Source organism: Buteo buteo, chromosome 14, assembly GCF_964188355.1.
Source record: "Buteo buteo chromosome 14, bButBut1.hap1.1, whole genome shotgun sequence".
Classification (NCBI taxonomy): Eukaryota; Metazoa; Chordata; class Aves; order Accipitriformes; family Accipitridae; genus Buteo; species Buteo buteo.
In genome coordinates, this window is record NC_134184.1 from 33198396 (window position 1) to 33211246 (window position 12851).

General features: G+C 40.4%; 1 protein-coding gene across 2 annotated transcripts; it reads right to left on the reverse strand.

The window, feature by feature from the left end:
• Positions 1-32: 32 nt before the first annotated feature.
• Positions 33-12805, reverse strand: CKAP2 (cytoskeleton associated protein 2). Of its 2 annotated transcripts, none has more exons than XM_075045849.1 (9): positions 12675-12805; positions 10486-10573; positions 8068-8143; positions 5482-6305; positions 4258-4444; positions 3495-3662; positions 2881-2953; positions 1753-2146; positions 33-907 (listed from the first exon to the last, which is right to left on the reverse strand). In XM_075045849.1, the coding sequence occupies exons 1-9, from the start codon at positions 12733-12735 to the stop codon at positions 670-672; spliced, it is 2109 nt and encodes a 702-aa protein (XP_074901950.1). In that variant the 5' UTR covers positions 12736-12805; the 3' UTR covers positions 33-669. The 2 variants fall into 2 exon arrangements, with proteins under 2 accessions (XP_074901950.1, XP_074901949.1); XM_075045848.1 differs by having other exon boundaries at positions 8068-8146; positions 12675-12785.
• Positions 12806-12851: the final 46 nt, after the last annotated feature.

Below are 12851 nucleotides of genomic sequence, written 5' to 3' on the forward strand. Positions count from 1 at the left end.
GCCCATAAAGAACAAACAAATACAACTCAGTTGATTAGTTTAATAAATCTACCATGTTACAGACTAATGCAAACCAACATTAGAAGTCACACATAGTAATTAGTGTATCAGACCTCATCTAGGGGAGAGTACTTGGTAGTGAATAATCCCAGTAACTAAAGGGATTAAACTCAGTTTTGTTGAAATACCCCCTAAAAACGGATACAACAGTTTAAACTTAGTGTAAGCCTTAGCAGCTGGTTTCAGTTTTCAAAACAGAATGTGCTGTAGTGGACACTACCCTATTAGAATGCCTGCATTATTTTTGTTTCTTAAACTAAAAGTTAGATTATGCAATTCTAATTGCAACAGGAAAACAGTAGATATTAGCAATATATTAAAAGCAAACTGTTATATGAAGTGTTAAATCTAGTCCTTAATTCAATTTAATGAATCACATTTAACATGAAGACACTGATGTTTATAAGTACTAAAACAAATCAGTTTTACCACAATTTTTAAAAGGCAGATACATAAATTCAGAAGTTAACTCAGGCAGCCAAATTTCATCTTAAGCCATCCATGCAAGTTTTAGATAGCTCCTTTCTCACAGCTACTAAAAACAAACACTCCACAGCTACCCTTAAAAGGATCCAATCTTTAACCCCCCTGGAGCATTAATGCTATTTTTTACTCTTCCACTTCAGCACTTGTTTCTTTGAGCACAATGCTCTGTTTGTGGATAAATTCAGTGGCTTGTGATTCCCATTCTCCCAGCTGTTCAAATGAAGAGACACATTGATCTTGATCTTTAACAGTATCCAACAGCTTGCACATCTTCTCCCGAATGCGTTGAGAATATCGCAAAGGGGTTACAATTTTCAGGTCTTTAGCACTGGACTCATTTGCCTCATGGTGCATCTTCACACTTAGGAAAAGAAAAAAAAACCCAACTAAACATAGGCACACCATCAAACAAATTACCTCTGTAGCATCTAGCAGAAACAGCAAGTCATGATTCCTATTCAACTCTTTCCCATTCATACAGTGAAAACCAGATATACAAACTCTTTTCTTGGGCAAAACATTTTAATCTGCAGAACCTCCTGAAAAGAGTTTCCAAAGGAAGATTCCCCCTCTCATTCCATCAGAGTGAAACTGTCCTTCCTGCTATGAGGGATAGCAGACAGCTGCCAGGAGTCCAGCTTCATCAGATGCCAAAGCTGAGCACAACTTTCCTAAGTCTCCTATCTTAGAAGAAGCCTTGTGGCAAAGAAGAATGTAAATGTCATCTGTTTCATCCTGAGATTACTACCCAGATTTTTGCCTGAAGATATAATTAAGATAATATTTACAGGACAGTTACATCTTGTTCACTTCTGTGTTGTACAACATACAACCACATCTACATTTGAAAAGGGGAGGACTGGAGACACCTGCTTTCTCTTTACCTAGCTCAGTGTAGAACTGCTACTGCCATGTGGGCTGTGGTAAGAGATCCTAAACCTGGAATTTATGTCTCTGCCACAAAGAGGTTTGATTACTCTGTAGTGAGGCATTCAAAAAGCAAAACAGTTTGAGTAGATAGAGGAATTTATTTAAAAAGACTTCCTTCTGAAAGAAGAGGAAACAATCCTAAAAAGCTAAGTTCTTGAGAGCTCTTAACTAGGTGTTCACAAATGTAGTGCCTTGCCTCCCTGTTTCAACAGGATACAAACATTACTGTTGCCCCAGACACTGCAAACTTTCCGTAGTTACCCAAAATAATCTTACCTTTCCAAGTATGGCGTGGCAGATGGATTATATCTCATTAAATAAGATGTGTCATTCTCCTTCTCAGGAGAGAAGGATATGGCTATATCTTCTACCCCATCCTGATTCTGCTCTTCTGTTTCACATTTTCCTTTCTTTTTTGCACGTTCTTTAGTCTTGTGCTTTTTATTCTTTTTTGGCAAGATCTCTTGTCTCGGTTTCAAGTCTAAATCCATTTCTTCTTTTTTGATCACTTCGCTGCTAGTCTCCACCTTCTTGTCATCACTATCTGCTTTTTGGTTGTCATCATCAGAGCCAAGATCCTTGAAGGCCTCCTGAACCTGCTCTACAGATGAATTTGGTTCCTTGCTGACTTCCGCTACCTCACTTAAATGACCTTCTATCACAGTTCCCCCTAAAATTGAAATATTGAAGAAAGTACAGGTGTGATTAGTTACAACTAAAGAGAAGTTAATGTTTTAGAAAGATCTCTGAAATCTTAAAGCTTTACATGAGAATGAAAGTTAAGTATGTGTTTAGTCTGAGCCACAGCAATTTAAGTTGGTAATTATCTTAGTCATGTTCAAGAACCTGCAACATGAACACTCAGGCTAAGTACATCCTGAGAAGTCATTCTCTTCCCTCCCAAGCACAGAAGGTCTGCATAAGTATTGCAGTCAATTTCTGGGATCAAATACTTGTCAGGTTATGTTATACTGAACAGGAATGTATATGACTACTTTGCTTCCAAAATTTGAGCATTTAGCACCTTTAACTGACACTATGCCATAACACAACCATGCATCTGCTAGTGCAGGAGTTTGTGTGTCAGAGGCAACTGATTTTTAGCTCACAAGAATGTTTTTATTTACTCTTTGATTATCAGGCTAAAATAGCTGGACAACATTGCTTTGATAGAGTTTAAGTAGAAAGTTTGAATATGAAAGTATCACCACTACTCATTTTAACATGCCCACAATTGAAGAGGATTAGTTTAGTCAAGGTTGTTTTCAAAGACAATTGAGTACAAAACGATCACAGAGAAGTTTCCATGAAATAGAATTTAATATAGGCACGAATAGTTTAAACAGTTATCTTGTATTGCCTGTCCAGCCAGACATTTAACTAGAATAGAGTACTTGGACTTACCATCCTCAGACTTAAAAAGGCTTTCAGTATTTTTCATAGTATCTATTAGCGTATGTCGTAGTTCATCTTTAGGCTGGAAAAAAGTTATGTTGTTTTAGAAAAACAATTCCAAAATGAATCATCATTTCAGCTTATTTGGTGTAACAGTTCCAGGGAAAGTGGTACAGAGCACATTATATTCATGTTATAAACCCTTTAATGCTGTTCAGACATAAGTCAGAACACAAGTGAATCCTGCATTTTCCAGATTTGGTGCACTAAGGCTGTATTTGATGCCCTGAAACCTTGCTGATATTAAAGCACAGGAATTAAGTCCATCAATGAATGTAAACTTAAGTTCTGTTCTGGGTTTCTAGTGATACTAGAAGCCTCAGTCCTTACTTTCTTCTAGGCAGAACATCATATGGTATTTTGATGATCCTAAACCTTTCTTCTTGGAAGTAGTTTCTACAGCTGTTACAGAGCAAACGAATATTTTATTTTCAAGTGGGTCACATGGTTCTCATCCTACTATAAAAGGATTTATTAAAGTCAGAAGTAGTTGTATTTTATATAGACCATACTTTCATGCCTTCATATTTGTTAAATCTCAAACTTCCAGACAAGCTGCTTACCATTGCTCCTGCCAAAATGGCCTCCTCATAGACAGCAATAAGCTTCTCAAGAGGGCCCATCTGTTCAAGACGCATACAACAGATCCAATATTTTGCAAGCTTTTTAGCCCCAGGAATGCTGTGTGTCAGATCTTCCAACATGGCACGTACTTCATTGCCTTGACATCCCTGAAGTCAACACAGGAGCAGAGATTTAAGTGCAGTGAACATTTTGAGGTGCTGTATTTTAGCTGGATTTGAACTAGAAAGCAAGTATTTTTTCTTTCTTTGGAGAGTAACCCCAAAAGCTGAAGATGGCAAGTATTTCCAAGACTGAACTATGAACTTCAGCAGAAGAATTGTCATTCACCTATTCTTCCAAATGAGATTTATACGGTATTGTAAGAAGAAGGGATAGTAGAATGCATAGACATCTTCAGAACTACTTAAAACAGATTTTTTCAGAAGTCCAGGCAAGTTTCTGCAAATGCAAACTTGTTTTAGATTAATTACTTCATAGCTACTCTCATTACATTATAGCTTTTCTCCTTTATTATGTTACTATTATTACTGTGGTATTGCCTAATCTTATTGGGTAGTTCAGTAAGTTAGTGAAGCTTAAGCGAGAACTACTTTCTTCAGGTGTCAGCAAAAAACTACTCTATCGCTTAACTTGGAGAGCAATTAGTCCCCTCCATCTGATTCACAGGTCCAGCACAGCCATAGGACTTGCATGTTGTAGGGACCTATATGATTAGAACTTGGTAGGCAAGGGACTGAATACCTGTTCGGTTAACTGCAGACATTCTGCAAGAGTCTTGTTGACTTTTTCACTATGTAATACATGCTCTAAAGAATCACCAGAAGAGAGTTGTTGTTCTTCACTTTTAGACTGAGGTCTCAGAAGCACAGATATAGGAGGTCTCCTCATCACTCTTCCTCTAGATGCCCTCCATTCATCCAGGCGAGCCCTACATTTAAGAATATTATTAGCTGAAGTGACAGATGTTTTATAATTTTTTACATTGACTGACACTAACTAGGGTAAGTCATACAAAGATGTACTTTCCAGATAGTCCTTGAGTCCTCCCCCTTTAATCCTAAAAAGAATACAGCTGCCATTTAGACCTGCATGGAAATTTCAGAACCATACATATCACTATCTGCTTTAGGTAGCTATCAGGTCAGAACACTTCAATCTCTCCCTTTCCAGCAGCAAGGAGAGACTTAGGCTACAGACCCTTTTTTTCAAGAGAGGGTAAAAAGTACTTCTGATTTATTCATTTGTGCCACCTCCCTTCCCTAATCCCACTTCAAACCAGAAAACTAGAAACTATCTCTAAAGACACAAAGCATGGAAAGCAGCGCAGAAAAACCTTACACACAACTTCTGAAATCTGAAACTGATATATAAGTGTAATTCAGTCTTCATATATATTTCATTTCAACCCCATCCCCCTAGACCACCAATTATTAGTAAACGTGACTTTCTACAAGGAGCACTACCAAGAATACTAAATAACTTTTAGATTATGAATCTTCACCCCATCACCTAACCTGCATTCACCAAGCTGAAAAACACATCACTGACAAGTGCACTCCTTCAGTCCATAAACACACTCACTTCTATATACATCCTGCATCAGTCATCTTTTTTTTTTTTTTTAAAGTGGTATACATATGCAATTCACTTACAGGATTATCTGTCATGCCTAAGGCTGTCTCAACACTTAGCCTAAAAACTAGACAGCTTGAGCAATATATGCCTTTTCTATTTATAACCACACAGGACAAGCTGTAAGCCTGAAGAGCTGCTGCAATTAGTCTGAATCCTGATTTCTCAGTATTAAGTCTACAGTTTCAGTGGACTGCCCTTGAGCATCAAGTTCAAACACTCAGTTCTCTTATTTTTCAGCAAATCTACACCAAGAAATAGTTGAAAATAGATATTCTTGGAAAGAAGGTCTAAATACCTCCCAAGATCAAGCTACAACAGTAATTCAGTTACCTTCTCACTTCTGCTGACTCTTTTGGCAGAACAGATTTTCTGTTGCCATTAGTTTTAGAATTCCATCCCAACTTTGTATCAGGAACAACAGAAATTGGTTTTGCTGGAGCTTCTGGTTTTGCATCGTCACAAAAATCTGCACTTTTCTTCACTCCTAGCACTCTGCAGTCAGAACTGTTAGAAGCAGCTTTAGGTGGCTGTGGTCCCCTTCTACCAGTCATTTTTTGGACTGTTACTTTCTTTGGTGCTACAGCAGATGTTGGTTGCCGTTTCTTCAGACTGGACTGTGAGTTAATAGCAGCTTTGTCAGATGGTTTGCTCTGGAATTGGAGGGCACCATTTGGGTTTACAGAATTAGGGTCGTTTGTGACTTTGGTGGTCTTCAGAACTACACTACAGCTGCTGGTGGACAAAGAACTCGCTGCTGGTTTGGTGGCAGAAGGGCGAAGCTTCTTGTCTGGCAACAAACTCTTCTCACCCTCACTTTTTAGTGCTTTTCGGAAGGAGTTTATCTTGGATTGAATAACTCTGCCACGATATGTACCAAGCACTGGTTTCTTTGGTAGGCTGATAGTTGACTTTTGTTTTTCTGCCATCAATTGCTTCTCTTTTATGCTTTTTATTTGCAAGAAGGTCTTGCTGAGTGACACATGCTGAGATTTTATTTTAGTAACTTCATCCTTGGAAGCATGATCTTCAGGATTATAATTTGTCTCTGATATGGAATTTGTTAGTGTGATTGTGGAAGAGTTTAAAATAACATTTTTCTCTGAGGTTCCATTTGATTGGTCCCATAACAGTTTATTAGCATTCTCTTTATTCTCCTGAAATCAAAAGCATATCCATGGAGATATGTTAGAAGTACATTCATGCTGCATGTTATTTGTTTCCAAAGAGTTTTTCACTCATTTGCAGGACTAAAGTGATTAACAGTAAATGCCATTTTAAAAGTATCTACAGAAGTAGTGTACATATACTGAGTAGAGAGAGTATTTGTCAACTATTATTGCAGAATTCACATCAAAAAAATCAAATAATGGTTGTTTAAACTCTGCCTTGGAAGTAAGAAGGCCTGAGGGCTACTGTCTTCTTACAGAAACAAAACTCTCAAAGCAACTGCTGGCTTTTAACTGCCAAAATCACCTTCTAAGGAGAGTCATAAAGTAGAAACTTGCTTTAGGCTATATATAGTCAAAAACAGTATCGCAGTTTGCATACCCCATCGCTTAATGGTGACACCATTCCTCTGCTTTGTGTGGAAAGCCTAACACAAGGTAGTGAGTAAAGCCTTTAATTAGGGCATTAGGATACGTTACCAGAAGAGGGAGAATTTTTCTTACTAATGAGCTGTAGGATACTGTAGTTAAGAATAGACACTTGAGTTTTTTATGGCGTTACTACTCTCTGAAACTCTCAACCCTGTGTTCTCAGCATAACTCTAGCCCAGATGCCATGAGAAGTAGCACCTAGTCTTTTCCTCCAAAGAAGATGCTCTACAGCACCTAATTCAGCATCATCCAAGCAGCAGCTTATGGAAGACTGAAAGATCCAAAGGCAGGAAAAACAATGTGAATGACACATGGAAATCTGCAGAAGTTGATACTCTTCTCCTTTAAGGAAGATGCCCATGAACTTTAAGAAAACTACACCACTTCTAGGTCTGTCATTCAGGCTTAGAAGTTAGATTTGACCGAGCCAATAACTAGAGTTTGAGTACAAGGGCTGTTGTTTCAGGAAGCTATGTAGTTTAACTCAATTTTAAAAATCACATAAGACATTAAGATAGACTAAAATATCACCCTTCAGGAAATTTCTAAAGCAACTTTGTTCTCACTTTTTGAATTTCCCCCCTCAACACTGAGTTTTGAAGTTTTAAGGGTTTTGCTTTCCTCCTCAAATAACCCCAGGTGTCTCACATCTTTCAGAACCCAAACTCAAAACCATCTAATGAGCATGGCTTTTGTGCCCAGTTTTTTTTTTTTTCCCTCATCTGTCCCTGAGAACAGGTCTGGAGAAGAATCTCTATTTTGCCATTTCTAAGCAGCACAACCATGTGTGTCTTACTTCTGGAAAAGTGACACAAAATCATATAGGGAAAACATTTCCTTGAATTCCAATTAGGTTAAAAAAAACCACCACAGAAATTCAACAGTTTGTTAGTTGTTTCATTTTTTTCCCAAGTAACAGAGTACAATAGAAGAATCCTCTACTCTGACAGAAGACCTTGCTCAGATTTTAAATAACTTCCCCAAGGACTGAAAATATATCCAAAAAGTTCTGAGAGTCTCAAGAAAGTTGTTAAAATTTAATAATTCTTTCAGCAACAATGGTATCCTCTTTAACCCTGTCTCCATTCAGGTACAAGCTGAATATCAGTATGATCCGTTACATACAGTAATGCGAGAGCTCTCCAAAAAACATATAATAAGCAGTCACTGAATAAAGTCTTAAGAAACTGCACCTCTGCACCTGCAAGCTTCTCATGCTCTGGGAGTCCTATAACTTAAACACAGTTTAAGTGAGTGTAATGTTGTAGCCACAGAAACAGAGTGCCACCAGTATTTGAATATCAGTCAAAAAACTTACCATTTCTGGCTTTGGAGATATTGAGAGCTGTATTTTGTCTTGCAGTTTATTGCTAGTTGCTCTTCTAGTTCTACTACTGCTTAAAAAAAATAAGAAGATATCTTAAGTCATCCTGTAACATAACAAAGGAATGTATTTTTACAGTAACTTCACATGGTCCAGGTGGCAGTCTGCAGGCTGAATTCATGCTGAAGCATTTCTGTTTAGCTTGTACTCTTACTCCAGAAAAAATAAATGGCTAAGCAACCACTGATCAGGGCCCAGGCTGCAAACCATCCCTTCTTATACCATAAAGAGTTGGCTAACAGAGGGGAAGAAAAGCAAACAGACCCTATTTACTGCAGGGGCCATTCTCCTGTTTAAGAATGAGCACAAACCTGTCTGGCCTGATGCATCTGCTACAGAAGGTCAAGTTTCTAAATGCTGCATTTGAGGGGGAAGGGGAAGCAGCACAAGGAGTTGAAGTTCAGCTACTGCAATCATCAGAGGCCAGGCCATTTGAGGCCAGTCTGAACAAGGATACATAGTTCCTACCACACTGACAGGTTCCAAAACCTGCAGTCAGGCACCAGAGCTGGCATCAGACTACCCCGTGAGGAACGAAACCACAAAGACCAGTATTGTCTCCTAGCAACTATGAAAGTGTTTTTCTTCTGAGCTGTCAATACATCTCAGTTTAAAGTTAAAAATCCAAATTCTTCCTCAAATGCCTCATGATACATTGTATGAAACATGTGGCACTATTGCATGTGACTGAAAATTAACATTCCAGTTAGCAACTGTTATCTTTGCATCAGATTTCTGGAAGCCAACTGAGTGAAAATGAAGGTGAATTAGTGAAAATAAAGATAATTAGTGACTTTGAAATGCCACAAAAAGCAGTCTGCATCATGCTATCACCTCCATGTCACCTATGATGGAGAATACATGTTAAGGGAACTGATCAGAAGTTAGAGAATCATAGAATCATTTAGGTTGGAAAAGACCTTTAAGATTGAGCCCAACCATAAACCTAACACTGCCAAGTCCACCTCTAAACCATGTCCCTAAGTGCCACATCTACACATCTTATAAATACCTCTGGGAATGGTGACTCAGCCACTTCTCTGGGCAGCCTGTTCCAGTGCTTGACAACACTTTTGGTGAAGAAATTTTTCCTAATTTCCAACCTAAACCTCCCCTGGCACAATTTGAGGCATTTCCTCTTGTCCTATCACTTGTTACTTGGGAGAAGAGACCAACACCCAACTCACTACAACCTCCTTTCAGGTAGTCAACAGTGTGGAACAGTGATAACTTCACAAAAGGGAAATAGCTGCAAAATAAAAGCATTAGTCATACCCACATACGTTATAGTCTTCCGTTAATTCATTGCTTAAAACTATGAAAAGCCCTAGAATTTAATAGCCAGAGAAGAAACTGAAAACAAGGAAAAGTAAAGTAGATCAAATTCTAAATCAAGAGTATTGCTACAATGAATTGGCATTAATTTTCTAACACAAGATAGCTTTCTACAACATGAAAGAACTTGCCTTTTCCTGCTACATGAGCAAGTCTTTGACAGATTATATTTATCCTTATCATTTAAGTGTATTTTATATTCAAAGGTCATTGTTCAGTTAGATTTGTACTACAAGTATTTCTTGCTATTGAACATGGGACCATGCCACCTCAAGTATACAAAATGGGAAGCAAAGCTTCACATTTAGAGGGGAACAAATTTCAGACTGAAATTCACTATTTGCAAAAACATTGCTACACCATGAACTAATGTTAGACCTAGAACCTTCTGTAATCCTTCACACCACTGTCTTCTCTAAAGAAACTTCTGTTGCTTATTAGAAGGTCTTATATTAAGTGTCCAGACTTTAGAAACAGCAGGAAAATTTAAATACAAATCAATAAAAAGAAGCACTACTAATTGGTGATAGGTGCCCACATTCTGTTTGTAGAACATTATGTCAACCTGCTGGCCATAACACAGGCTGGGTTTTATTACAGTGTATTTGCTTTTAGCAGAAAATAGTGAATTAGTAGCGATAAAAACACAATGAAGCTAGATCAAGCGCATTGTGAACATATGCAGTATAGCCTGAGTAGAAAGAGAGGCGGGGGGGGAAGTTATTTGCAGAAGGAAGGTTATAGAAGCAAACAGCAAAGTGGCATCTGAAATAAGAGCTCTGCCATGAAGGTATCCTGTCCAGTCTCAGTCTAGAGGAGCAGATAATATACTTCATGAATTGCATCTAACTTTTAGTATTTGCTGACAATAAAAGGACTTTAGGAAATCCATGTTGTCACCAGACTATTGCATAGTCTCACCTTTTGGTTGAGGTTCTCTGCAAGAACTGCTATTTGTGTTTTTCCCACCAACCACAGACCTTTCTAAAGGAACATAAGCCATAACAGAGATACTACCTGATCGATGCCTGGCTTTCTTGAATGGGAACGGTAGAAAAGGTCTTTTTTCTTGATAGATATTCTTCAACTTTTTGTCGTCTTTGTTCTAGTGGGTTTAAAAAAGAAAAAGACATATTATGTTTTCAGCTAAAATAGTAATGCCAAACTTTGTCTCTTCAAAAAAAAGAAATGCAATTAGAAAAGCAAGACATTATGCAGTATACTCTGTGGATTAAGAAAGTCTTTAGTTTAATATTCACATTTTATGATGTCTTACACATTCTCTCATTTCTTGAGAAAGGCTCTTTTCAAGGGACAGTTGAATGTCATTTCACAGCTATGCAAGATGGCTGTTTCACTGCATTAAGCTAAAAACCATAATTTTGTGATGGGACGAAGTCAGGCTCGCTCTGTTATCTTCTGGATGCCTGTCCAGTATTTCACATACTTACTGTTGGTTCAACAAGCACACTTTTCACTTGTGACAGTAGTAAGGTAAGGATACCACACATGAAAAACACCATGCACGTGAACCCAACTGACCATATGCAAAATCATTTCCCTTGTCATCTGGGCATCCGCGCAACTGTTGGACCAATGGGAATGTTAATAACAGGACAAAACGATCCTGAAAAGGTCTTAAGCCAGCTGTCACTGTCTTAATATAGAAAGTCAGTCAGAACAGGGTACTATTTCCCATGTTTTTGCTGGTTGACTGCACACCAGAGACTTATGTTCTTCATAGGACTACACTGTTGATCTTTTTCAGAGGCCTTTCCTTATTCCTGTAGGGAGCTAGTGACCTTGGCTTGCTGGAAGCAGCTGGGGTAAGATGGTCCTGCCACCCAAGGCAAGCTAGTCAGTCTAGACAGTTAAGACTCCAAGTCTTACAACTGTTTCACATGCAGTGGGATGCGAGAGGAAGAAGTTAAAGCATTATCTTTGACTCAGAACAACAATTCCTTTGTGGCATTTGGGAACTCATGGCATTGCACCATTCTCCATCACAGACAGGCTCATTCAGCAGTGGAAGTCGTCAAAGAATTTGCATATAAACGCCAACTTCTGCCCCTCCTAAGCAGGCATGAGTCACCTTTTGAATCTCTTTGCACATGTTCTCTGTCCTTCATATTTTGCCTTGCCCATTATTCTTGATTCACACTTCAGAAATCTCTGCAAGGTCTGTCAACATGCTCCCTTATTGCTGAGATATTTCTGTATTACTGAAGTTCAGATTGTAGAGATTGCTAAAACATTATTGTCTTTGAGGACCTGAATGTTAATCCTGAAAAGAATTAAGCGCTTGATTGTTTATTCTCCGTGGTAAAAAGTTGTCCTCCCACAGAATGGGATAATTACCCTGAGGACCTCCTCCTAGTATGGGAGAGCTGAAAAAGGCAAGTTCTTTCTCACACACTGACACACCAAAGCCTGAAACACACAGCCAGCAGAGTGGATTGAGACTTAGGCTTGCTGCAACGCTCTGTTTTGTTCAGGATATAGTGCTTTTTTAGCACACCTGTCCAAGCCCATGCTGAACGAAGCCCGAGAGGTGGCGTACACCACCGGCTCCCCAAGGCGTACACCACCGGCTCCCCAAGGCGTACACCACCGGCTCCCCAAGGCGTACACCAGCTAGTACACCAGCGGCGGACCTGCCAAGAGATGCTGCGCAGCAGCAAGCTCGGCGTGCACCCTGAGCCCCCCCAGGCACCTTCTGCTTCAGAAACTCGGCTCTCGCCGACTCCGAACAGCAAAGCCCCATCAAAACCATTCGGTTTGTACAACTCGCAGAAGCCAAACCGCTCGGAAAATAACAAAGAGAAGAATGCCGGTCTAGGCCGGAGCATTTGGTTGTTTCAATAGGCTGCCCTTAAGCTAAGGCGTGCCTTCCGTCACGAAGGAAGGCTTTCTCCCCAGGAGCCCTGCCTGGCGGGGACAGCACCGGCCCCGGCCCTGCGGGGGGAGGAGGATGGAGTCTCACAGACCCCGTCGCAAGCTCCGAGGCCGCGACAGCGGGCGCGGCTGCCAAGACCTGCCCGGTCCCCGACCCCGCCTGAGGCGGCTGCCCTCACCTCCCGCTCCCCTCTCCCACCGGCTCCTGCCTCGACCGGCCGCGGCCTTCCCCGGAGCTAGGCGGAGCGCTAACGACAGGCAGCCCCGGCAGCGAGCAGAGCCCGGTCGAGCCCCCCTCCCCGCGGCCTTACCTCGGTACGCCGGCTCGGACCTGCGGCTGGCCGGGAGCTGAGGACAAGGACGCGCCGCCATGACCGCCCGCAGTATCAAGGCGGCTGACGGCGGCCGTTTGAAGCCCGCGCCGCAAAGCGCCTCCCTGATTGGTCCGGCCGCGGGGCTTGAACTGGCCAATGGCGAGCGGGAGGGCG

What these genes read in the sequence shown, in the direction of transcription:
- CKAP2 (XM_075045848.1), bottom strand. Translation starts at nt 12,735, where the DNA reads ATGGCGGCGCGTCCTTGTCCTCAGCTCCCGGCCAGCCGCAGGTCCGAG. An exon ending in GAAAGCCAGGCATCGATCAG is followed by an intron (nt 8,147 to 10,485) that starts GTAGTATCTCTG and finishes ATTTTTTTTAAG; the next exon opens with CAGTAGTAGAACTAGAAGAG. An exon ending in GAGTCAGCAGAAGTGAGAAG is followed by an intron (nt 4,445 to 5,481) that starts GTAACTGAATTA and finishes TCTTAAATGTAG; the next exon opens with GGCTCGCCTGGATGAATGGA.